The sequence below is a fragment of the Mesoplodon densirostris genome, chromosome 2 (genome assembly GCF_025265405.1).
Source record: "Mesoplodon densirostris isolate mMesDen1 chromosome 2, mMesDen1 primary haplotype, whole genome shotgun sequence".
Taxonomy (NCBI): Eukaryota; Metazoa; Chordata; class Mammalia; order Artiodactyla; family Ziphiidae; genus Mesoplodon; species Mesoplodon densirostris.
This window is the reverse complement of record NC_082662.1, coordinates 162,271,537-162,297,376: the sequence shown is the minus strand read 5'-3', so window position 1 is coordinate 162,297,376 and position 25,840 is coordinate 162,271,537. Positions and strand designations below refer to the sequence as shown.

The window sequence follows — 25,840 nt, the reverse complement described above, 5'->3', positions numbered from 1 at the left end:
TATCGGTTTTTCCAGAGGTTTATCTTTTTAATATTTTCATAGGAGAACTAACTTTTGGTTTTCTTAATCTTCTTTGTTTTTTTTGGTTTTGTTTTTTATTTCAGTGATTTCTGTCCTTATAGTCTTCCTTTTTTCTTTGAATTTACAGTCCTTTATCTTCTTGAGTTGAAAGATTAGCTCTTTTGTATTCAATGTCTCCAAATGCGCTCAGAAGCATTTCCTGCTGCTGTTTTACCGGCATCCCACCAATTTCGACCTGTGGTCTTCTGCCACAGTGTTTTATAATGTTCCCTATTGTCTCCTCTTTAACCAGAGGATTATTCTGCTGCATAATTTTGTCTCCAGGCTTTAGAATGTTGTTAGCTGTTGCTATCCTAAATGACAGTCAAATGTGAATTTTACAAGACATTTAATTACATTTACTCTGAAAGTTAATACCTTTCTATATGAATGGTGAATCCATGCCACGTTATTGGGGAGGAATTGGCAAAAAGGGATAAATGTCCTCTTAGTTTCCAGATTCTATTTTTTGAGTTTTTGTGTGTGTGAGGGGGTGGTGGGTGGGTGGGCGAGTTGGGGAGTGGCAGTGGTGGAGGTGATGGGACTGATGGGAAGTGGAATGAAAAGTGACCTAATTTCCTTTCTGCTACTTGCTACAAAACAGTTCCCCTCGGAACCCTTATTCATTTAATAAATACTTATTAAGCACATAATGTTTGCAGGTTTTGGCTTTGTAGGGTGGGGCTAAAGTATCACTAGTTAGGAATATGGAATTGATTCTCAAAGAGTTTAAGTGTAAGAGAGGATATACGTGGCACAGAATCAACTTACAAATAGTAGAGGGGAGTACTCACTTTGAACTGAGGGAGGGTGTCAGAGGCTCACAGACTGCCATTTATCTTGATGTGATTTGTGGTGCTGAACTTCTTAAAAGTTTTGAAACTCATCTCCTCAGGCTTGGGAGTTTCATAGTACAGTTTTTGAAACTTGATTAACTAGTATGGAATGAGACCCATTTAATCATGCAACAAAGTGCCCTCAGCCATTGTAATGTGACCCACTGATTCTTAATGAGGGGGCATGCATATCTAATTCACCTGGGGGAACTTGTTGAGAGTAAAGACCCCATTATAGAGATTCATTCTTCAGTAGAGTTGGGGTGGGTTTGGGGTATTTCATTTTACTTTGGTGATTTAAAATTCCTAGACAGTTATTAGTTGGTGATAAATTTTATCTATTTTAGGCTTTTTCTTATACACAAAATTAAGGTTATCTTTACAGGTCTGTCCTTAATTAATATCTGTCCTTAAATAGGGACTGATATGTTAGAGGTATTTAAGTGATACTATTGATAAAGCTGTAATTAAGAGGAGGAATAGGGTAGATAGGTAAAGAATGTAGTCTATATTAATGTCAGGTGTATTCGTATTCTTCAGAGGAATAGAACCAACCATATATGTGTGTGTGTGTGTGTGTGTGTGTGTGTGTGTATGTATGTATATATATATATATATATATATATATATATATATATATATATATATATATATATATATATATATATATATATATAAAATGAGGCATTGGGTCACACGATTATGGGAGCTGAGAAGACCCACAGTCTGTGATCTGAAAGCTGGAGACCGAGGAAAACCAGTGGTTAATTCAGGCCAAGTCTGAAGGCCTATTAACCAGTAGAGCTGAAGATACAAATCCCAGTTAAAGGGCAGGAGAAGATGAGATGCCTCAGCTCAAATAGTGAGCAGAGGAAAAAAGGGTAAATTCTTCTGATTTTTGTTCAGTTCAGGCCCTCAAAGAATTAGATGATGCCCACTTACATTGGGGAGGGCAGTCTACTGAGTCCACTGATTCAAATGCCAATCTCACCCAAAAAACTCCTAACTTTGGGTAATGGGATTTGATTATATGATAGTAAAAGGTTCATGAGATTTAACGTCTTTTGGCCATCTTCATATTAACTGTGAATATTAGGATTTATACACACATATACACATACACACGCAGAATACTTGATGATAAAACTAGTATGTGCTCATGGTAGAAATTCAGAAAGTCTAGAAAGGAATATAGAAAATAAGGGGGCATAATCTCCAAAATTCTAACACCCACAGTTTTGAATATCTGAAACTTTTTGTTGTCCCAAATATGTGTATATATACACTCACAAATGCACCTACAAACACACATGTGTACATACACACAGCTGAGAATCAATGCAAAAGTCTATCAGTAAAGAAATATTTAATAAATAATGATATATCTGTATGAAATTTTGAATAAGTAATATATTCTTGTGGTTCAAAAGACATAGAGTATTATAGAGTGAAGAATACCCATTATCCTGTCACCCAGTCCCTCAGTTTTCTACCCTGGAGGCAACCAAGGTGGTACTATTTTTCTTTTCTTTTTAATTCTTCCAGAGAAATTTATGCACATACAGGTGCCTTTAGTACACATATGCACACATGGTAGCATACTATATGTATATATTATTATGTACTTTGCTCTTCTCTCTTTTTTTTTGGTTTTAATTTTTATCAAAATGATGTATTCATATCAAAAAGTCAGATAGCTCTAAAAAGATTTTGTTTGTTTACTTTTGCAAATAAGCCATTCCCTCATCCCTCTTTCCCCATTATTTCTTTCAAGGAAACCACTTTTATCTCTTGGCTGATGAATTTTATGTTTACCTCTTTGTCTCTAAAATAATTGCTTTAATGTCAGTTTTAGGTATTTTACTACAGATGATCAAATTCTCTTAAGTACATGCTAGTAATACAGTTTAGTCATAATTTGGGTTAGATCAGTATTCAGTGTTTATACTATGACTATAAATGATACAACTGAGCTGTGTAGTAAAACATGATTACTTTTCTGTTTTCTGTTCTACTTTTCCTTTTTCATGGTACTAATATTTGACTTGTTATGTTTGCTTATTTTTCTGTTTAATTACAAATTATCTTCCAGTTATGTAAATCTGTTCTTGAGATTATCAGACTCATCAGTTGTGCTGTTAATTTCATCCTCCTAAAGAAGACTCTTCCAGAGCTTCTGATGACCTCCAATTTAGTATGGTTGCCCTCTGTTCTTTGTGTACGTACAGCTGTCATCCTAGGAATTCTCTTTCCAGTCACCCTGGGGATTCCCTTTTCCTCTTTCATCTCACTACCATATTGTTGTGATTATTGTGGTTTCTTAGATGTCTAGTTTCCCCACATTAAAATCTTCTTGACTATTCTATTTATATAAAGTTTACAGTCAGTCTGTCTAATTTTTTAAGTTTCCTTTTTTGCCACTTCAGTATGTGGTTTTCAGATCTTCCATACATATTACCTTAAATTGTGTAAAATTGACTTCTTTTCTTCAACTTAAAGAATTGTTGGGCTTCCCTGGTGGCGCAGTGGTTGGGGGTCCGCCTGCGATGCGGGGCACGCGGGTTCGTGCCCTGGTCCGGGAGGATCCCACGTGTCGCGGGGCGGCTGGGCCCGTGGGCCGTGGCCGCTGGGCCTGTGCGTCCAGGGCCTGTGCTCTGCAGCGGGAGAGGCCACAACAATGAGAGGCCCGTGTACCACACACACACAAAAAAAGAATTGTCAATAATGGCAATTTCAAACATTTCTACTATTAACAACATAGAATATGTACTAGTATATGTATAGAACATTTCTCACTATGTTTATATTTAGTATTTTATTGTTTCTATTATAAATGGGGACTTTTCTTCTGTTAAATCTTATAACTTGTGATGATTTGAGTAGAGAGTCTGTTGATTTCTTTCTTATACCTAGGAATATAATTTTATACCCAAGACTTCTTTTTTTTTTTTTTTTGCGGTACGCGGGCCTCTCACTGTTGTGGCCTCTCCCGTTGTGGGGCACAGGCTCCGGACGTGCAGGCTCAGCGGCCATGGCTCACGGGCCCAGCCGCTCCACGGCATGTGGGATCTTCCCGGACTGGGGCACGAACCCGTGTCCCCTGCATCGGCAGGCGGACTCTCAACCACTGCGCCACCAGGGAAGCCCAAGACTTCTTTTAATAAGTGTTTCTTTTTAGTTTTCCACCTATATAAACTAATTATCTGAAATTAATGATAATGTTACTGTCTCCTTTCCCATTTTACACTGCTTTTGTCCTCATATAATGTAATACTAGTGATAATGGACATTCTTGTCTTGTTTCAGATCTAAATAGGGGTATTTTTTGGTTTCTTCACTGAATATGATACTGGCTTTTAGGCTCATGTGTTATGCATATGTTTCCCATGTTAAATGTCTACTTATTACTATTTTATTGACTTTAAAAATCTTGATGGTTGTGTAAATTTATCAGATGTCTTTTGGTGATGGTAATCATGAGATGTTTTTCTTTGATATTTTTGCATGGCAAACTAAATAGGTTATATTATATTGAACCATTTTTGAATATCGGAGCTAAGCTCTACTTGACCGTAACAGTGGTATTTTATTTTATTTTATTTTATTTTTTTTTTCCCTTTTTGCGGTATGTGGGCCTCTCACTGTTGTGGCCTCTCCCGTTGCGGAGCACAGGCTCCGGACGCGCAGGCCCAGCGGCCATGGCTCACGGGCCCAGCCACTCCGCGGCATATGGGATCCCCCCAGACCGGGGCACGAACCCGTATCCCCTGCATCGGCAGGCGGACTCTCAACCACTGCGCCACCAGGGAGGCCCAGCAGTGGTATTTTATATCTTTGGTATGTTATTGGAGACTTTTTAAAATTTTCTTTAGATGTTTTGTGTCTGATTTCATATTATTAACCTATAGTATAGGTTATATATACCTATATACCTAGTTATACCTAGTTATACCTAGTAACCTATACTGTGTTTAGAGTAGATTATTTAAATTTCTGAGTTATACAGGATATATTTCTGGGATGGAGCAGTTAAAATTTTGAAGACTATTGCTGGGTATCTCTCCAAATAAAGTGTATGTGCTCTTTCTGTTAATTTTTGATATCACTGTTATGTTCCCTATATAAAAATAATTTGGAAGCTTTACTTCTGTGCTTTGAAATATCAGTAGTTTAGGTAGCTTTAGAGTTATTTGTTCTTAAATATTTGGTAGAATTTAGAATATCATTGGCTTTTGATGCTTTCTGAGGAGGTTAGCTCTGACAACTTTCTCTGTTCCTTCTGTGATAATTATCAGATACTCCTTTTGTGAAGTTTTTCCTGTTTTACCTTCATGAGATTCATGATGCCTTACTTGGAGTGCTGATAACACTGTTTATGCTTTTCTTAGGACATTAAATAAAAAATCTTTGTCTTATGTACATTTGTCTTCATCATTAAATTGTTAAGTTCTCAAGGGCATTAGGATAAGAACCATCTGTTTGTTTATTGCCTCAAATTCTAGTCCAGGTATGGAATATGTTGGCTTAACAACTTTTTTTTTCTTCTTTCTTTCTTCTTTTTTTTTGGTGGTGGTGATGGTGAATGTTTTACAGGCTTCCCAGTTGGCATGTATGTTGCAAAGAGAGTTCTTCAGCTTCATCATACTACTCTCAAGATGACAATTGTGCACTAGAAAATGAAGATGTACAATTCCAGAAAAAGGTACCTTAAATGAAGTTGAAGTTGTAATTTGTGTATCAGCTTTCTAAGACTTCCTCAAAACATTTGGAATAAAAGTATTTCAAAAATACTATGACATAATTTTTGGTGGAGATTTGTAATTTTCTTTGCTATATAATATGAGGAGTTACCCAGGTAATTCTGAAATTAACGTGACTCTGAGATATTTATATATTTATTCTTATTGCTTATATTTGGAATGTTGTAATACCATCCTTAGTCCTCCAGTAGGGAGAAAAAATAGTGCCTATTCAGAGAGAAAACTAGGGTTCTCTTTTTAATGTTTTAACTAGTAAAGAGTTTCTAAAGAAACCCCAGTCTTATAAATTAAAAACTATTAGAAATGAGGATTATAGGGAAAGTCTGCAATTAGTGGCTATGTACTTTGTTTTATATAATTGTGTGGAGTGAATAGACAGAGTCCAAAAAATCTGATGGTTTCTAAATAATTTATTATTTTATCATTTTAAATGATGAAAGGTGAGTATTGACTTTAGCTAGATTTGGCTCTCCCCTCCCCCCAAATCAATGTACTTATTTTAAATTACAGATGTAATTTATACCCACTATAAGATATTCATATTTATATTCCATTCCCCTCCTCAAAGGAACCACAATTTACTGTTTCTTGTGAAAACATTCAGACCATTTTCTGTGGTTATAGATATATCATTTTATAGCACACAAATTAATGTTTTAATTTTTGTTAAAAAAAATTGTACAAATTTATTTCCCCTCTTCCCCAGTAATATCTCATGGATACCTTTGCATGTTACTGTATTCTTCTGAATAGCTAAATTTTTATTCTGTCATATGGGTATATCACAATTTATTAAGCATTTATTTATTGATAGACTTTTGCATTGTTTCTCAGCTGTGTGTGTGCATGCATGTTTGTGTGTACATTTGTGTGTGTGTGTGTGAATGCACAAACTTATAATTACATGCTTGAGCTGTTTTGTTAATTTTTGGCATGATACTGTGTTTAGAGTAGATTATTTAAATTTCTGAGTTATACAGGATATATTTCTGGGATGGAGCAGTTAAAATTTTGAAGACTATTGCTGGGTATCTCTCCAAATAAAGTATAATTGTGTGCTTCTGTCTACAGTCTATAAGATTTAGATATCTTCTTTGATGAGAAATTAGAAAACTTAAATGTTGTAAGAATGAGTTTAAGCAAAGCATTAAGGAAGGGGAAACATTCTTTCAGCAAACATTTGGGTACCTAGTATATGCTATACAGGCTTAGATAATGATGAATATGAACTTTGCTTTTATGAAGCTTATATGCCAGAAGATAAATTTAAGGACAGTATATCTGAAATTCTAATTTGAAACTGAGTGTAAGAGATGACACAAAGAACTATAAGTACATTCATTTATCAAGTATTTACTGACACAGTGCTGGGTAGTAGGACTAAAGTGTTCATTAAGAAATCATATGTAGTGTATATTTGGAAGGCAGCTATGATCATCACTAGACCACCAGTGCACACATGTAGTGTACATTTGAAGTGAAGCAGTAAGGAGGGTAATACAGGAAGGTAGACAATAAGCATGGAAACAAAAGACATTAAAGTCACAGTAAAATGTTTTGGCTGTAAAGTATAGAAAGATGGTCTGCTTCAGGACTGTTTTGTGAAACAGTTTTATCCGTTGGCCTTTTCTTTGTTGCAATATAGGACGAAAGAGAGAGACCTATCAATGCCAAATTATCGGGAAAAGTGGGTTCAAGCTTACCTGTTCCTCCAGAAGAACACAAATTAAAAGATGACTACATTGTGAATGTACAAGTAAGCTTTGTTGCTTTGATTTTTAATGATATGCCTTTTCAAACCACTTCACAAAATAGAAAACCTGTTTGGTCACCATATTGTGTATTTTTATTTTTTTTCTTTTTGTAGTACCATGCAACTGGCCTTAATACTAGTCACCTGCTAAGAGTACTACTTTTGAGAAAATTCGGAATTACAGGTTTAGTAGTAAATGTGACTTCTCTCTGTAGTATAGGTTTGGTTGTAAGTCCTTCTTTCTTCTAGATTCCATTTTGGCTCTCTGTAGTTTATCTTGTCTCTTCAGTTTTTCAGATGTCAGGGGAAATTATTTTCTGACTTAACGTATTTATATGTAGAACACAGAGCATTTTGATACCAAAATTTTACCACTTAGTGTGGAATATGGATTAATGAACAATAGGTTGAGTGTGTTTTTTCCTTTTTCTCTCATATTACATCCTAAATGTTATTTTCAATTTTGTATACCAGATTTTATGAAAGATATTAAAAACTAGACCAGAATGCTGAAGCATCTGGAAACCATTTAATATCAGGAGTGACTGAAGGAACTGGGGATATTTGATCTGGAGGGAAACTAAATATCTCAAATATTAACAAATACAAATTTCAGCTTAAAAGGAGGGAGAATTCTCTTTAAAAAATGCAGCCAGAGTTATCTTATAAGTTAATTGGGTTATCTAAGGAGATATAGTAAGTTTCATTTTATTGGATTCTGGAGGACATTTGGAAAAGATTTGTGCATAAGAGTAAGAGAAAAGTGATCTCTGTAGCCCTTCAATTTTATGAGTATCCTGAACAGTCCAGCCGTTGTTCATTTTCCTGAATTTTTATTATGGTATTCTCTTGTTCAAATACTTTGAAGTGCTTACTGCATCTTACAGACCTGTGCTGTTCAATATAGTAGCCACTAGCTACATGTGGCTATTGAGCATTGGAAATGTGGATAGTCGAAGTTGAGATTTGCTGTAAGTATAAGATACACATCGATTTTGGAGACTTAGTGAAAGAAGAAAAAAGTGTAAAATATCTTACTAATTTTTTTATATTGAATGCATATTGAATGATAATGCAATATTTGATAATATTGTAATGGTTCTTTTCTCAAAGTCTCCATCATAAAATGCAAACTATTTGTATTCTTTTGTGAATTTTTTGTTCCAGTGTAAATAATTCCCCAAATGATCACATTTTATTTTGTATTCTTCTGATTCTGCCTCATGTTTTCTTTCTGCTGCTGTACTGGCCGTCCTATTCTTCAGTGTCCTAGTTCTTCTAGTCCAGAGTGGTCCTTAGTTTCTCTTTACTTTGAACTGAGCATGAGTACCTCTCACTTGATTTTCATTTAGTAACTATTAAATGTCTACTGTGTGCTAGATACTGTGATAGGCACTAGGAACATGAAGATCAAGAAAACATAGTCCTTACTCAAGACATTTATAGTGTAGTTGAAGAGAAAGAAACAAATAAGGGCAATTGAAGTGTTTAGATCCTGTGATTAAAGTCTGTACAGAGAACAGTGGAGGCATAGAGGAAGGGGAATGGCTAATTCTATTTAGGGTTAGTTGTGGGGGAGGAGGTACTGATAAGAGGTTTTCAAACATGAGTAGGTGTTAAGTACGTTTCAGTTTGTGTTTTGGAGGAGCGAATGGCCCAGAGCATAGGGGCCTTGAAGGAGCAGCAAGAATCATGTATTGCTTTGTAATGTTATTTATACATGCCTTGTGTTGTTATTTGTTGATACACATTGTCCTCTAAACTGCTCAGGGGCAAAAACTATGCACTGTACTATTTTATATATTTATATAGGATTTCTGTGTTGCTATTAGCATTAATTAGTTACAGTAAGAGGGAAATTTTGTGGGTCCTGGTATAAAATAGGAAATAGGAAAGAAGAAAGACAAGCTGCTTTGTCCTAGTTTATGAAATGCCATGAAAAATGTATAGAGCCTGTACTTTAATATGAAATATATTCCTTAGGGTGGTAATGTTGGAAGAAAGGATTTTTATAAAAGTACTTTTTTAGTGAACATTATTTATTTATATTGTTACTTTTGAGACAAACTTTTCATAATACCCTCTTCAGCTAAAGAGATAATTTATTAATCCCAACATTAAATATAACTGACTTTTTTAAAAACAGAATACGGAGTCAAAAAAGTTAAGTCCATCTGTGATTGAAACACTCCCTACAGTTGATCTACATGAAGGTTCTTCCAGTGTAGTTGTGGACAGTGAAAACGTGGAAAATATTTCCAGCTCATCTACCTCAGAGATCACTCCAATCTCAAAGCTTGAGTAAGTCATTACAAAGAAAAAAAAAATATGATTAGATAATGACAGAAAAATTTCTTTGATACTCAAATTTGACATTTAGGCTATATAGCAGACCTAAGTAATAATGCCTATTTTATTTTTATACATTGTTTAAAGTTTACTTTCCATTTATAGTTATTACAAAATATTGGCTATATTCCCCATGTTGTACAATATATCCTTGAGCCTATCTTACACCCAGTACTTTGTACCTTCCACCCTGCCACCCATACATTGCCCCTTCCCACCCTCCCCATTGGTAACCACTAGTTGGGTCTCTGTATCTGTGAGTCTGCTACTTTTATTATATTTATTAGTTTGTTGTATTTTTTAGATTCCACATATAAGCTATATCATACAGTATTTATCTTTCTCTGACTTATTTCACTTAGCATAATGCCCTCCAAGTCCATCCATGTTGCTACAAATGGCAAAATTTCATTCTTTTTTGGCTGACTAGTATTCCATTGTTTGTGTGTGTGTGTGTGTGTGTGTGTGTGTGTGTGTGTGTGTGTGTGTGTGTGTGTGTGTGTGTAGTGTTTTTGTTTTTTTCAGGTATATACCCAGGAGTGGAATTGCTGGGTCATAGTTTTAGTTTTTTGAGAAACCTCCCTACTGTTTTCCACAGTGGCTGCACCAATATACATTCCCACCAACAGTGTACAAGGGTTCCCTTTTCTCCACATCCTTGCCAACATTTGTTATTTGTAAACTTTTTGATAATAGCCATTCTGACAGGTGTGAGGTGATATCTCATTGTGGTTTTGATTTGCGTTTCCCTGATGATTAGTGATGTTGAAGGTTTCCTTAATTTAGAAAATCTCTTTTATACTCCTAGCTTCAGCAACACTACAAAGAACAAAACAAAATTCCCTTCTCTTAATACTACATTAAACATATCCTTTATCAAATGAGTTAATTTATATAAAATGTATAGGACAATATCTGGCACATAGTAAAAATATATGTGTCAGTTAATATCATCATTTTTATCATCACTACTATTTTTTTTTTTTTTACCACAAGCACTTTTTAGACACATGTCCTCTTCAAGAGTGTAAGGGACTAGGTTGAAGGAGTTGTACACAAAGACGTTACAGTTACCATTTAGGAGTTTTCCCTGGTAAGGGACAAGGTAACAGAAGACATGCTTAGAAATAATGATAGTATTTAAAATTTTTAAATATTAAATGCTTAGAAAGAATTTAAGGCTAGATACTGTGTATCTGAACAGTACATCTTATTTTCTCATTATATTGAACATGACTGTCTAATGAAATGGGAGTGAGGTAAAGAAAAATATCAAGGTATATGTTTTTTAAATGAAATTACAGAAGTGCTTTAAGAATTTTAATGAAGCGTTTTGAGATAATAGATGATTTCTTGATACTGTAGGCAACAATTCTAATATTGATACAATGTACTAATAGAAATGAAACATTAGAAAAGATGCATTTAGAATAAATAATTTAAAAATCTTATTTTTGGTAAGATCAGATATTAACCTATAATATTTTGTTTTAAAATTTGGTGATTAGCTATTGGGTTGGCCAATCATTCGTTTTTTTCCATAAGATGACTCTCGTAGCACTTAGTTGTCTTTAACTTCATTCGAAGCAGTTTTGTTAGATTGTATGTGATAGCTGTCATATCAGCATGCATTTAAAAAAAGACATCAAAATTGGTGAATTTTTGTGTAGCCATTTTAATATTGAAGATGGAAGAAAAAAAGCAACATTTTCGGTCTGTTATGCTTTATTATTTCAAGAAAGGTAAAAAAGCAACTGAAACGCACAAGAAGATTTGTGCAGAGTATGGAGAAGGTGCTGTGACTGATCAAACATGTCAAAAGTGGTTTGTGAAGTTTCATGCTGGAGATGTCTCACTGGACGGTGCTCCGCGGTCGGGTAGACCAGCTGAAGTTGATAGAGATCAAACTGAGACATTAAGTGAGAACAATCAACGTTATACCACGAGGGAGATAGCCAACATATTCAAAATATCCAAATCAAGCATTGAAAATCATTTGCACCAGCTTGGTTATGTTAATCGCTTTGATGTTTGGGTTCCATATAAATTAAGTGGAAAAAACCTCCTTGACTGTATTTCCGCATGTGATTCTCTACTTAAATGTAATGAAAACATTCTGTTTTTAAAACAAATTGTGACGGGAGATGAAAAGTGGATGCTGTACAATAATGTGGAACGGAAGAGATCATGGGGCAAGTGAAATGAACCAACACCAACCACACCAAAGTCTGGTCTTCATCCAAAGAAGGTGATGTTGTGTATATGGTGGGATTGGAAGTGAGTCCTCTATTATGAGCTCCTTCCAGAAAACCAAATGATTAATTCCAACAAGTACTGCTCCTAGTTAGACCAACTGAAAGCAGCACTCAACAAAAAGCATCTGGAATTGTTAATTAGCATTTTGTTATTAGTCAACAGAAAATGCATAATCTCCTATCAGGATAACGCAAGACTGCATGTTTCTTTGATGACCAGGCAAAAACTGTTACAGCTTAGCTGGGAAGTTCTGATTCATCCGCCATATTCACCAGGCGTTGCACCTTTGGATTTCCATTTACTCCGGCCTTTACAAAATTCTCTTAATGGAAAAAATGTCAGTTCCCTGGAAGACTGTAAAAGGTACCTGGAACAGTTCTTTGCTCAAAAAGCTAAAAAGTTTTGGGAAGATGGAATTATGAAGTTGCCTGAAAAATGGCAGAAGGTAGTGGAACAAAAGGGTGAATATGTAGTTCAATAACGTTCTCGGTAAAAATGAAAAATGTGTCTTTTATTTTTACTTAAACACTGAAGGCACTTTTTGGCCAACCCAATATTTAAAGGCCAAGCAAGGGCACTAACAGATCGAGTCAACGGTATACATAATTTAAATCTTTACACGATTTAAAATATCTGAATTCTTGAAAATCGTCTGCAGAGCTCTAAAGCATTCTTTTCTGGCTTAGATTTGTTTTGGAAATCAGTAATATCACTTTTAACTTATGGTTCATCATATCCATTAAATTGTCAGATTGTCTTTTTTGTTTCTATTTTAGTGAAATAGAAAAATCTGGTACTGTTCCTATAGCCAAGCCAAGTGAAACTGAGCAATCTGAAACTGATTGTGATGTTGGTGAGGCCCTTGATGCAAATGCTCCAGTTGACCAGCCTTCCTTTGTCAGTCCACCTGAAAGGTGGGTGTGAGCAGTTGTTTGCCCTTTGTATGGTTCTGTAATAAACAGCAGTGTCACGTTTGAGTAGACTTTGGTGCATGCTTAATTCCACTTTATGACTGAGAGAAAACTGATCCCTTTGTACTCCTTTCTTGGTTTACTTTGTACTCATGTACACTTATAATAGTTTAGATTGCATATACTCATTATTCAGCTAAAATTTGTTTATTTAATATGCTTTTTGCTTTTAAATAGCCTTGTCGGCCAGCATATAGAAAATGTGTCATCTTCGCATGCTAAAGGAAAGATAACAAAATCAGAATTTGAATCAAAAGTTTCATCAAGTGATCAGGGTGGTGGTGATCCAAAATCTGCATTGAATGCTTCAGATAATTTAAAAAGTGAGGTAGGTAAATAACTTGCACTATCTCCTACTTTATTATACAATGCATTTTTGTTATTAGCTAATCTTCTAATTTGCTATCCGTATTTGCCATAAAGTCAGGGGATCAGTAGTTAGTGATGAACGTGGAACTGAAGTGAGCTGTGCTCCCAGAGAGCAAGTTGTTACTTCACAGAACTATTGCCAGTATACTGTTTATACATAGTGTTGTCCCAAGTATGAACTCTCTTGGGTTATATTTAATTTTAAATGTTTTTTTGCCACCATTGGTTATTTGATAACCAGATACATAAAGTCCTTATTTAAGCAGTTAAGAGAGCTATATAGAAGAAGTTATGATTGTTAAGTATCTTCAGAATAAAAATTTAACTCAATAATACAAGATTAAATTTAGTCTCTTCAACCAGAATTATTTTAAAGGGACATTTTACCCTTTGTTATTTGTGTGCAGAATACAACTAGACCAGCTTATATTAAAGAATATGATTCTTAAAATAAAGACAGGGCTCATTCCTGTGTAGCAGTTTTACTTTTCTTCTTTCGAGTTCTACTTTTACTTCACGTAGAGGCCAGTACAGAATTTCCTGAAGAAATGTTGACAGAGAAGTGTTCTCCCTTCAGCTAAGAAATAGCTAAATAAAAGATGAAGGCTGCTCTATGCACTTCAAAACGCGTGGAATCGGAGTATTTTAAAATACTGAGTACCACATCCACATTTATTTCTTTATAATTTGCATCTTCTGTTCTCCACCTTTTCTTTCACATATTTTCTGTGAATCTGCACTCATAACTAACTAAACTTCATTCTGGAGACTTTACTATCATTGGGCCAGCTGTTTATTTGATGCTTTTTATAAATATAGGAGGTCCCCATTTCATAGTCCAACATCTTGAAGGAACTAATTTTCCCAGTGAAACCAAATCAAGCATACGTTACAGTTCAGTTGTCAAATACCACAGGCATAAATAAAATTAGACAAACATTACAAAAATGTCTTCTTTGAGCTATTTAAGTATCAAATGTAAAATTCAAGCATGGCAACCAGTTTTGTTCAAGGTTTGCTTGTTCTCAACCATTTGCAGCAGTCTTGCAGATCCTTGAGATAACAGGGATAAACTCTCTCCCACTCACACAAACTTAACAGGGCAGAATTATTCTGAACTGGATAGTATACAAAACTACTGGACACTTTATAATATGCTCATTATCTGACAATTTTTCTGGAGTATAAAGTTATTCAGGAGGTAATTAATACAGTTAAAAATTCCACTCTTTTGCCTGTTATAATGCTTTACAAAGTAATTTTATTGTATTGTTTAGTTCTCTTATTTGTTGCTAAGAGGCGATAGTGATTGCTCTGCCTGGGTCTCAAAGAGTGTGTGTAAGTTCTTCTTATGTATTTCTTTTAGTATTTGGGCTTTACTCTTAAGTATCTCAACTATATTAATTTTTATAAATATTTGTTTATTTTCTCAAACTAGATTTTTGTTATTTAATTTTTAAATTAGTATAATGCTACTTCTTTAATTTTATTTTCTGCTATGTATTTTTTTAATAGCCACATACTTTATTTGGTAAGTTAGTGTGTTCTGCAAAACAGTCCAACGTGGAGGTTGTATAAGAACCAATTTGCTAATAAGTCTTCCTAAAGGGAGATAATAGGTATTTGTATTGATGTATTACACTAATACACTAATTAGTATTAGTACTCGAAAATGTGCCCTAATATAGCAAATATATACTGTATAAGATTTGTGCTATTTACCAAAGTATGCTGTCTAAATAGATGTTTTGTACACTTCTCAAGGTACTGTTAATAAGTACATTATGTGTTGTTTTAGGAATACAGAAATAATTTAAAAATGGAATGAACATCCTTGCATACATTCTTCCAATTAAGAAAAAAATTACAGATTGAATTGTATGCCCTTCCCAGTTACATTCCTTCTCTCCACTTCAGATATAACCACTATCTTGAATCTGGTGTTTTTTACATTGGCAGAGCATGTTTTTTAACTTTTACCAAATATGCATTGCTACAAACAATACATACTATTATTTGGCATATTTTGAAACAATGTAAAATGGTATCGTTCTTGTCTTAAGTATCATTTTACTCAACATTGTTTTTGAGTTTTGTCTATTCATTGTTCGATTCTATCACAATTTATTCTTCAATTAATGGATATTTAGATTGTTTCTAATTTTTTGATGTTATCCATAGTGCTGCAGTAAGTATCCTTATGCATATTTTCTTAGGCACATATGTGTGTTTTCACTGATATTTATACATAGGAGTGGAATTATTGGGTCATAGGGTGTGCATATCTTTATTTAATATTCCTAAATGTTAAAATCACTTTAGCAGTCTAATAGATGTACCATGGCTCAACAGGCTGTCACACTTTAACCTCAGATTGGTATAATTTATTTAGTATCTTTAGCTTTCCTTTGCATTCCCTGATTATACTGAGAGTGAACATTTTGTATTTTATCTTTGCTTAGTTTATTGTTCCTCCTTTACTCTCCCCCATTATTGATTTGTAGGCAGTCTTTGTAATTGGTAATAATTCTTTGTTGGCTGAATGTGTTGCAGATATTTATTTCTGTCTCTGGCTATTTGAACCATGTGGTTTATGGTCTTTTGATATATTTAATTTTTAAATTATAATCTATCCAAATGTATCAGCCTTTTTAAAAATGTTTTCTTTCTTCATCTTGTTGAATCCTTTTATAGCCTGAATCATGAATATGTTTTTCTGTACTTTCTTTAAGCTTTGCTTTTCACATTTAGGTTTTCATATCCACTGTAAAATTTTTATATAAATGGTACTTCTTTTTTTAAAATTTTTATTGGAGTATAATTGACATACAATGTTGTATTACTTTCTGCTGTATAGCAAACTGAATCAATTATACATATATCAACTCTTTTTTAGATTCTTTTCCCATATAGGTCATTACAGAGTATTTAGAGTTCCCTCTGCTACACACTAGGTCTTTATTAGTTATGTAAATGGTACTTCTTGTTAAGGATTTTGTAGAAACAATATACGACATCTAAAATTAGTTAGCTTTCCTTTAATGTATATATTAATGTATATTTTAAGATGGATGCATTAAAATTATAGTATTAATTTGTACAGTTTTTGTATGGGTAATTTTTGGCTTACGATATTATATAGGTTTTTTCACAACTTATGCTAATATTGCTAACATGTGAAGGGATTCATCCTGTGGTGCTTAGGTAGATTTTAATTCTTCGAAGAGAAACTCAACTTTTAAGTTAAACCAAAACTTTTCTTTTTACATTTTTGTTTTTTTTCCAAAATACTATCATTCATTATAAAATTGGACTTTTATTTAATTTGACAGAAACATTTGTATTTACTATTATAATTTATTAATCTGTTTTCTCTATATTCTTTGAAATCTGAAATCTGTTTATTTTTGACATTTCTGTCAGAGTTCTGATTATACAAAACCAGGAGAAATTGACCCTGCATCTGTAACAAATCCCAAAGATCCAGAAGATATACCAACATTTGATGAATGGAAGAAGAAAGTTATGGAAGTAGAAAAAGAAAAAAGTAAGGAAGCACTGTGATTCTTTTTTTTTTTTTTTTTTAAAGGGACTGGTTTAAATATGTAGTTCTCTTTTTAATTGGTAAAACAAAGTAACATTTTTGAAAACTTTTTAAAGGTGAAACTTACCAAGATGCCTTTGATTACCCACATGCAATTTACCTGTGCATATGTCTTAATCTTGATTAAAATCCATTATTGTAAATTATTAAATGAGGCTAAAATAGAGTAGGCAGAGCAGTGATTTTTCATCTCAGTTTATAAGAGGAAAGTTGAGGCATGGAAAGTTCTGAGTCATAAAGCTTTAAACTGTAAACAGAATTGAACTAAATTATTATACTTTCTTTTTGTTGTTGTAAATTAAATCTCAGAGTTAAAAATTATTATGATTGGGATTAGAGATAGAAGGATAGCATTCATCCTTAATAGAATAAAATGTATATGCAAAAAGTTTTGATTTTCATGGATAAGCTTCATTTTGTGAATTGTACTAGGCATAAATTGAGTAATGTAGATTTTTGTAGTTAATTTGTTTATTAGGGATATTTTAAAGTTATTGAGCTGAAGCATTTTGATTTTCATGTGGGTTTTTAAAATATTCTCTTAAGCATTAAAACCTGTTCTCTAGATGGCAGGCTGTTGGTCTTGAGATTGTTTGCTCTGGGTATTTTCAATCATAATCATCATATATATATGTTCATAATAAGGTTTGTCTGCAGGTCAGTCAATGCATCCATCTTCTAATGGAGGTCTACATGCCACAAAAAAGGTCCAGAAAAATCGAAATAATTATGCTTCAGTAGAATGTGGTGCCAAAATTTTGGCAGCTAACCCAGAAGCCAAGGTACTGAAGTGTAAAATTCCTCTGTACATATAGAAAACTAGTGACTTTATTAAATGTAAGCAGTGGTTTCCTGGGAACTGTATTTTAACATGAGCTATTTTCCTAATCCACTAATAAATGCAGGATTATGCCTTTAAAGACATTTTCTTGCATGGATTCTTAGTGTATTGGTTGATACATTGCACCCTATTTTTGTTTTTTCTTTTTAAAGACAATTTTTTTAGAGCAGTTAGAGGTTCACAGCAAAATTGAGAGGAAAGTACAGAGATTTCTCATATACCCCCTGTCCCCATGCCTGTTAGCCTCCTCCATCATCATCTCCCACCAGAATGGTACATTTGTTACAGTTAATGAACTTATATTGACACATTGTTATCACCTGAAGTCCATAGTTTACATTAGAGTTCACTCTTAAACATTCTGTGGTTTTAGACAAATGTATAATGACTTGTATCTACCATTATAGTATCATACAGAGGATTTTTACTGCTCTAAAAATCCTCTGTGCTCTACCTATTCACTGCTTCCTTCCCCCAACTTTTGGGAACCACTGATCTTTTTACTATCTCTCTAGTGTTATCTTTTCCAGAATGTCATATAGCTGGAATCATACCATTCGCAGCTTTTTCAGATTGGCTTCTTTCACTTATTAGTATGCATTTAAGATTCATCCATGTCTTTTTATGGCTTGATACCTCATTTCTTTTTGGTGTTGAATAATATTCCATTGTCTGGATGTACCACAGTTTATCCATTCACCTACTGAAGGACATACACTCTGTTTTTAAACTTTTAAAACCCGTGTGAAATTTACAGAAGGAAATAGCTAATAAAAAAATAATTTTTCCCCTATAGTAACAGACATTTAATTTTAAATGTCTTGTTATAAGGCTAACTTAGCACAGTATAGACAAAACTTGTAAATTTTAGCTACTTTTATGCTTTCTTCCCAAAGTGAATGTTTCAGAGTCTTAGGTGTATTTTAAGATCTAAAAATATAGAAAACCTAGAAAGCTTGATAGTTGAAATAAATCTTTTTCTTTAAGTAATTTATTCCCTTCCCCCTTTCTAAAAATAGAGCACATCTGCTATTCTTATAGAAAATATGGATCTTTATATGTTGAATCCTTGCAGCACTAAAATATGGTAAGTAATATGAAATTTAATAAAGTATACTCTACATGTATTATATTAAGCTTTTATTTTGGGATTAGATTGATTTGTTCATATAGTCACTTAATAAACATTTATGATTGGTTGGTGCTGGTACTGTACTTACCTTAGGTCCTGGGGTACAAAATTGAAGACAAAAATGCCTTTCCTTTTAAGGACGACATCACACAAAAAAATTGACAGATCTAGTTCAACAGTTTTCAAATGGTATAAAAAGTACTGCTGCAGAGGTATTATAGGAAAGGAGATGATATATAACTGCAGAAGAGGATGAGCTTGCTAGAAGTGGTAGTTCATGAGCTGAATCTTGAAGGATGAATTCCTTGAATTCATAGGAAGTCACAGATGAGGGAGGCAGAGGTATTCAGGAACTATAAGAATAGGGGATAGCACTAAAAGGAGCATATTTATCTTCTGGGCAACTATAAGTAGAAGCAACCTGAAGAAGTCATTTTAGTGATTACAAGAATAGAGGTACAATTAATCATGGAAGATGAGACAGCAGAGTCAGTTTAGCAATAACCAGGCCATTCCATGCTACACATACCCAGCTTAAAAGTTTCTGAAGTTTATCTTAAAGACTGTGGAGGGTAGTGTTTGTTTTAAGGAAGGAAATGACATGACCTCACTGGCATTTTAGGAAGGCTTATCCTTAAAAGATGGCCTACAGCATAATGCAGTTGGAAGCAGGGAAACCAGTTAGGAACCTGTTGTCATAGCTCAGGTGAGAAATGAGGGCTTTAATTAAGACATTGGCAATTTGGATAAAGAAGAGAGGGGAATCTGAAAAATTTGTATAGCAGATAAAATTGACAGCTCTTGGTTAGAAATTGGATGTGAAGAAGAGAGAGGCATCTGTTAATCTCCCTTGATTTTGGTTTCCCTGCTTGGATCTATGATTCTGCCATTAACTAAGAATATAGGCAAAGGAACCGATTTATGTGGGAAATAAATTGATACACCAACAATTTTATTAGATTACTTGATTTCATTGATCAAAAGCAGCTGTTTTAAAAAAGAATTGAGGTAAATCACCACCATCAAATTGAGTAACTAATATATATGATTGATATATATATATACATTTTTTTAATTTAAAGAGAAACTCTTTAAAGATAATGCTTATTCTTTTCTACTTTTGGTTTTCACTCCTTTTGTTAATATACATTTTTAAGTTCAGTTTGAAAATTAACACCAAGCTATTTAAGGGTATTAAGGGATAATATTAAAAAACTTAATTTTCTCATATGCCATTTGGTCTGGAAACTGAATTTGAGGAAATAGTTATCTGAGATCATAATCAAAATGTTATTTTGGGGCTTTTGTTTTTGTTGGTAAAAGCCCCTGTAGTCAGTAACAACTCAGTTTTTATGCTCTAAAATTTTGTATTTTAAGCAAAGACATGCTGGGATGAAGTTATATGAAGCAATCATTTTGTTTTATTCTGGTTTACAGAATAAGTGATCATAGCTACCCATTTGTATTTTAACGTTTTTGCAGACAGCATGTATTTGTGTATGTGTGTTTACTGTATATTTTACTTTTTGCTCATCCATTTATGCGTCTTTTCATTGTATAATTAAAGAACCTCAGAACACCTTTACTGATTTCACCTGATTTGATTGGGTTGACCCACCTAAGGTATAAGACCACACAGTCTCATTATAGCTTTATAAATCCTAATATCTGGTAGAATAGTTTATACCTCATCTTCAGATGTATCTTCACTATTTTTGTCCCTTTGTTTTTTCTTTTTTTTTTTTTTTTTTTTTTTTTTTTTTGCGGTACGCGGGCCTCTCACTGCTGTGGCCTCTCCTGTTGCGGAGCACAGGCTCCGGACACGCAGGCTCAGCGGCCATGGCTCACGGGCCCAGCCGCTCCACGGCATGTGGGATCTTCCCAGACCGGGGCACGAACCCATGTCCCCTGCATCGGCAGGCGGACTCTCAACCACTGCGCCACCAGGGAAACCCTGTTTTTTCTTTTAAATTTTAGAATCATCTCATTGAATTCTAAAAAAAAAAATCATGCTGGCATTTTTATTGAAATTGTATCGAATGTCTAGATGAATTTCAGGATAATTGACATTTTAGGATTTTGAGCCTTCTTGTTCATTTGATAGTTTGTCCATTTGTTCATTCATCAGTTTATTCCTTCTTTCATTCTTTCTATGTTTATTGAGCACCTGTTATGTGAGGTTGCTGATACTAGAAATAACATTGTTTCACAAATTAGGCTGAGATCCTAGAAAGGTGTCAATCCCTAATCACTAATGAGATTGAACATATTTTCATGCACCGGTTTTTCCTGTAAATAATGCTGCTATGAACATTTGGGGTGCACGTATTGTATCTTTTCAAATTAATGTTCTCATTTTCTTCAGTTTTATACCCAGCAGTGGAATTGCTGGATCATTTGGTAGTTTTATTTTTAGTGTTTCAAAGAACCTCCATACTGTTTTACATAGTGGCTGCACCAATTTACAGTGTACTAGGGTTCCCGCCAACAGTGTACTAGGGTTCCCTTTTATCCACATCCTTGCCAACGTTTGTTATTTGTAGACTTTTCAGTGTTAGCCATTCTGACATATGTGAGGTGATATCTCATTGTGGTTTTGATTTGCATTTTTTGATGATTTTCTGTGTTGATCATTTTTCATGTGCCTGTTGGCCATCTGTATATCTTCTTGGAAAAATGTCTGTTCAAGTCTTCTGCCAATTTTTAACACATTTTTGACCAGAGACGTATTATGGCCACAGGTGTTAGTTTCTGCAAAAATCCCCCAGTCAGTAATGTGTTGGGCTTCCCTGGTGGCACAGTGGTTAAGAGTCCACCTGCCAATGCAGGGGACACGGGTTCGAGCCCTGGTCCGGGAAGATCCCACCTGCCACAGAGCAACTGAGCCCGTGTGCCACAACTACTGAGCCTGAGCTCTAGAGCCCATGCTCTGCAACAAGAGAAGCCACAGCAATGAGAAGCCTGTGCACCACAACGAGGAGTAGCCCCCACTCACCACAACTAGAGAAAGCCTGCTCGCAGCAACAAAGACCCAACACAGCCAAAAAATAAAAATAAAAATAAATAAATAAAATAATGTGTTAAACTGGGTTCTTTGTTTTCTTTAATATTGAGTTGTATGAGTTGTTTATAAATTCTGGATATTAACCCCTTATCAGTCATCATTTGCAAATTTTTTCTCCCATTCAGTAGGTTGTCTTTTTGTTTTGTTGATGGTTTCCTTTGCTGTGCTAAAGCTTTTAAGTTTACTTTTGCTTTTATTTCTTTTGCCTTAGGAGACATATCCAAAAAATAGTGCTATGATTTATGTCAGAGTGTTCTGCCTATGTTCTTTTCTAGGAGGTCTGTGGTTTCAGGTCTTATATTTAGGTCTTTAATCCATTTTGAGTTTACTTTTGTATATGGTGTGAGGAAATGTTCTGATCTCATTTTTTGTACATTTAGCTGTCCAGTTTTTCTGGCACCACTTATTGAAGAGACTGTCTTTTCTCCATTGTATATTCTTGTCTTCATTGTCATGGCTTAACTGAGCATAAGGACATGGGTTTATTTCTGGGCTCTCCATCCTGTTCCATTGATCTGTTGTCTGTTTTTGTGTCAGTACCATGCTGTTTTGATTACTGTTGGTTTGTAGTATAATCTGAAGTCAGGGAGCATGATATCTCCAGCTTTGTTCGTTTTTCTCAAGATTCAATGTTCTAAATTAGGAACTCAACTGTAAAACCTTCCAGGCCTCTGGGAAGATGTTAATTTTAAATTAAATTAAGTATGTGATTTCAAAAATAAATATTTAGTACAGTCACATGGCTCAAACCCAAAAAGGTATTTAAAAGAGGTAGGGGAGTTACAGTGAGAAATATACTTCCAATCTGTCATCTATCTCCTTACTCAGTGTTAAATTTTTAGGTATCTTTTTAGTTTCTTTATGCAAAAAATTAGAGATTTTTATTTATCTCTCACTTTTCACAGTAGCATATTATACTTAGTATCTCACCTTGAATTAAGTTTTAACTTAAAAATATCTGGTCATGTTTCTGTTTCACTCATATAAAACTTTCTCATTTTTTTTTGATAGCTGCATGAAAATCCATTATATGATTGTACCAAGATTTAACTAGTCTTCTGTTGATGGTATTTGGGTTGTTTATAATCTTTTGCCATGACAGCCAGTTATTATAAATAAGCTTGTGCATGCACTGTTTTATACTTGTGTGAATAGATGGGAAGTTTTAAAAATTATATTTAAAAGAAATAATTATGAGACTATATAGGTTTTCTATTTCTTCTTGAGTTAGTTTTGGTAAATTACATTTTTCTAGGGATTTGTCTTTAATACATTTTGAAAGTTTTTGTAAGAAAGCTGTTTATGGTATTCTCTTATTGTTTAAAGAGCTCTTCTTTGTAGCTTTGCAGTATAGTCTGAAGTCAGGGAATGTGATTCTACCAGCTCTGTTCTTTCTCAAGATTGTTTTGGCTATTTGGGGTATTTTGTGTTTCCATGTAAGTTTTAAAGTTATGTGTTCTAGTTTTGTGAAAAACGCCATTGGATTGCATTGAATTTGTGGATTGCCTTGGGTAGTATGTTTATATCATCTAAATTTTGACACATGGTATTTTATCAAACTATTCTTATGTTTAGATCTGCTACTTTACTGATCTTTTAAAATTCCTGACCTATAAATAATTAAGGGAAGTATGTTGAAATTAGATTTGTCAGCTTTTTATGTAGTTCTATTAATTTACAAACAGTGTTGTCTGCCTCTAAGAAAATAGAAAAGATGAGGCAGTAACATAAGAAAGCATTTTAAAATCAACTTTCATGTGGAATAATTACATATGTACTAATGTTTTATGAGTCTGTTAGTTTCATACAAGTTTTAGAATTGTTAAATCTGCTTGGTGAATTGACTCTTTACACCTGGAAATACATTTGTCCAAAAGTTTATTTTAACTGTTAGTAATATAGCTCCTGTCTTCTTAGAAATTGAGAACATTGTATGCAAAAAAAGGAGGTAGAGGAGAATTTGCTTTTTCTTCTTAGTGCTCTTTTAGATTTATTTTCTCCATTGTAAATAAAAAGCAAAGTCTTGAGTCTGATTTTCTTTAGTTTCCTCTCCCCAGGGTGTTGTGGTGGTATGGACAATGTTTAGGCTTTGGAGCCAGATAGATGTTTGTTTTGACTTTTAGCTTTACTATGTATCGGCTAAATGACTATTAGTTAGGCCTCTTGATTCTGCTGCTTTAACAGAGACCAGATAACTGTGGTCTAAAAAAGATAGATTTTCTCTGACATAAAAACCTTAAGCTGGTAGGTGGTGCAGGGAACAGAGAACAATTAAAGGACCCACACACCTTCTGTCATGTTTTTCTACCACCCCTGAGATGTTGTCTCTGCCTGCATTGCTGAGGTGATTTCCTACCACATCCTCATTCTAGCCTGCAAGGTAGGAAAAAGCAAATGGAGAGGTAGCAGCTTCTTTTAAAGGCTTGACCTGGAAGTTGCACTGGACACGCCGCTCACATCCCATGACCCATAACTAAGCAACATTGCCAAGACTGGGAAAAACAGTCTTTGATGGGTGGCTGTATGCTTGGCTACATCTTTGGGAGGGGGGGGGACAGGTTCTGTTACTAAAAAGGCAGAAGGGAAAAATGTGAAGTAACCAATAAGTGATTATTGAATGGTTCTATAAAATGGCGATAGTGTCCTATGCAGTTTGGTTGTAAGAATTAAATCAAAGGATGGATATGAATCATCTACCATGGTATCTGACCCAGAGTAAGCATTCAGCTAATGTTCGTTTCCTTTTTTTCATGAGCTTTTCTCTGAATCATGGCTGTTTTTACCATCTCCTGGAACTCAGTTCTGTTGCTTTCCTGGATTAACACCATGTTAATTTCAATGCCTTTATTTAACATTTAATTGTCAGTGTATGTAATCTCATTTGATATAATAATGAGTTTATTAAAGTATTGGAGTGCTAGATGTCATGAGTATTTCTTTTCCCTAAACGCCATGCTGTATGCAGTTTTATTTTACACGTGTAGAACCATACTTTTAATTTTTTCCTAAACAGCAATATTTTGTGGCATCTTTTCCATGTCCATAAATATATATATATATATATATATATATATATATATATCTCAAGTATCATTTTTTCAAAAATTTCATACACATGATTTCATATAATCCCATAATAACCCTTTTTTTCCCCTTCCCTACCCCTATTTCCCCTCCTCCTTTCCCTCTCCCCACTGGTAACCACTAGTTTGTTCTGTGAGTCTGCTTCTTTTTTGTTTTATTTACTAGTTTGTTGTATTTTTAAAAACAGCTTTATTGAGGAATAATTGGCATAAAAAACTGCATGTAAAATAAATTGTGAAATGTTAAAGTGTAAGATTTGATAAGTTTTGACATTTATACATCTATGAAACCATCACCACAATGAAGATAACAAGCATGTCTATCTCCCCCAAAAGTCCTCATGCCTCTTTATAATTTTTCCCTCCCAGCCTTAACCCCATAGCAATTAAAGATCTGTTTTCTATCACTATACATTAGTTTATATTTTCTAGATTTTTATGTAAATGGAATGTATAGTTTTTAGTACCATTTTTAATAGCTGTATGGTATTTCATTGTCTGGGTGGGGCCATAATTTGTTAATCAATGCTCTGTGCTAAACATTTAGGTTGACTTTCCCCCCCTGCTCTTATAAACTGTGCTTTGTTATATTTATTAAAATGTATATTTAAGGGTGATCATTTGGAGACGTGTACCCATAGATTAAATTTCTAAAAGTATATTGCTGAATCAAAGGCTATGGTACCTTTTGAGACAATATGGCCAAACTGCCCACTAAACTGGTCAGGTTACACTCTTACTAGCTGTTCTTAGTCAAGTCAT

The 25,840-nt window shown here is 34.1% G+C and overlaps 1 protein-coding gene across 2 annotated transcripts in view; it reads left to right on the top strand.

Moving 5' to 3' along the window:
• The window catches only part of SUCO (SUN domain containing ossification factor), a 74,927-nt gene that overhangs the window by 13,269 nt on the left and 35,818 nt on the right, over nt 1-25,840 (top strand). The window contains exons 2-9 of one of the 2 annotated variants that reach the window (XM_060091249.1): nt 5,490-5,598; nt 7,302-7,412; nt 9,556-9,710; nt 12,791-12,928; nt 13,163-13,313; nt 16,778-16,901; nt 17,616-17,740; nt 18,819-18,886. In XM_060091249.1, the coding sequence (XP_059947232.1) occupies nt 5,490-5,598; nt 7,302-7,412; nt 9,556-9,710; nt 12,791-12,928; nt 13,163-13,313; nt 16,778-16,901; nt 17,616-17,740; nt 18,819-18,886 (981 nt within the window). Of the gene's footprint in view, nt 1-5,489; nt 5,599-7,301; nt 7,413-9,555; nt 9,711-12,790; nt 12,929-13,162; nt 13,314-16,777; nt 16,902-17,603; nt 17,741-18,818; nt 18,887-25,840 lie in introns of both variants that reach the window. The other variant, XM_060091250.1, reaches the window with a different exon arrangement.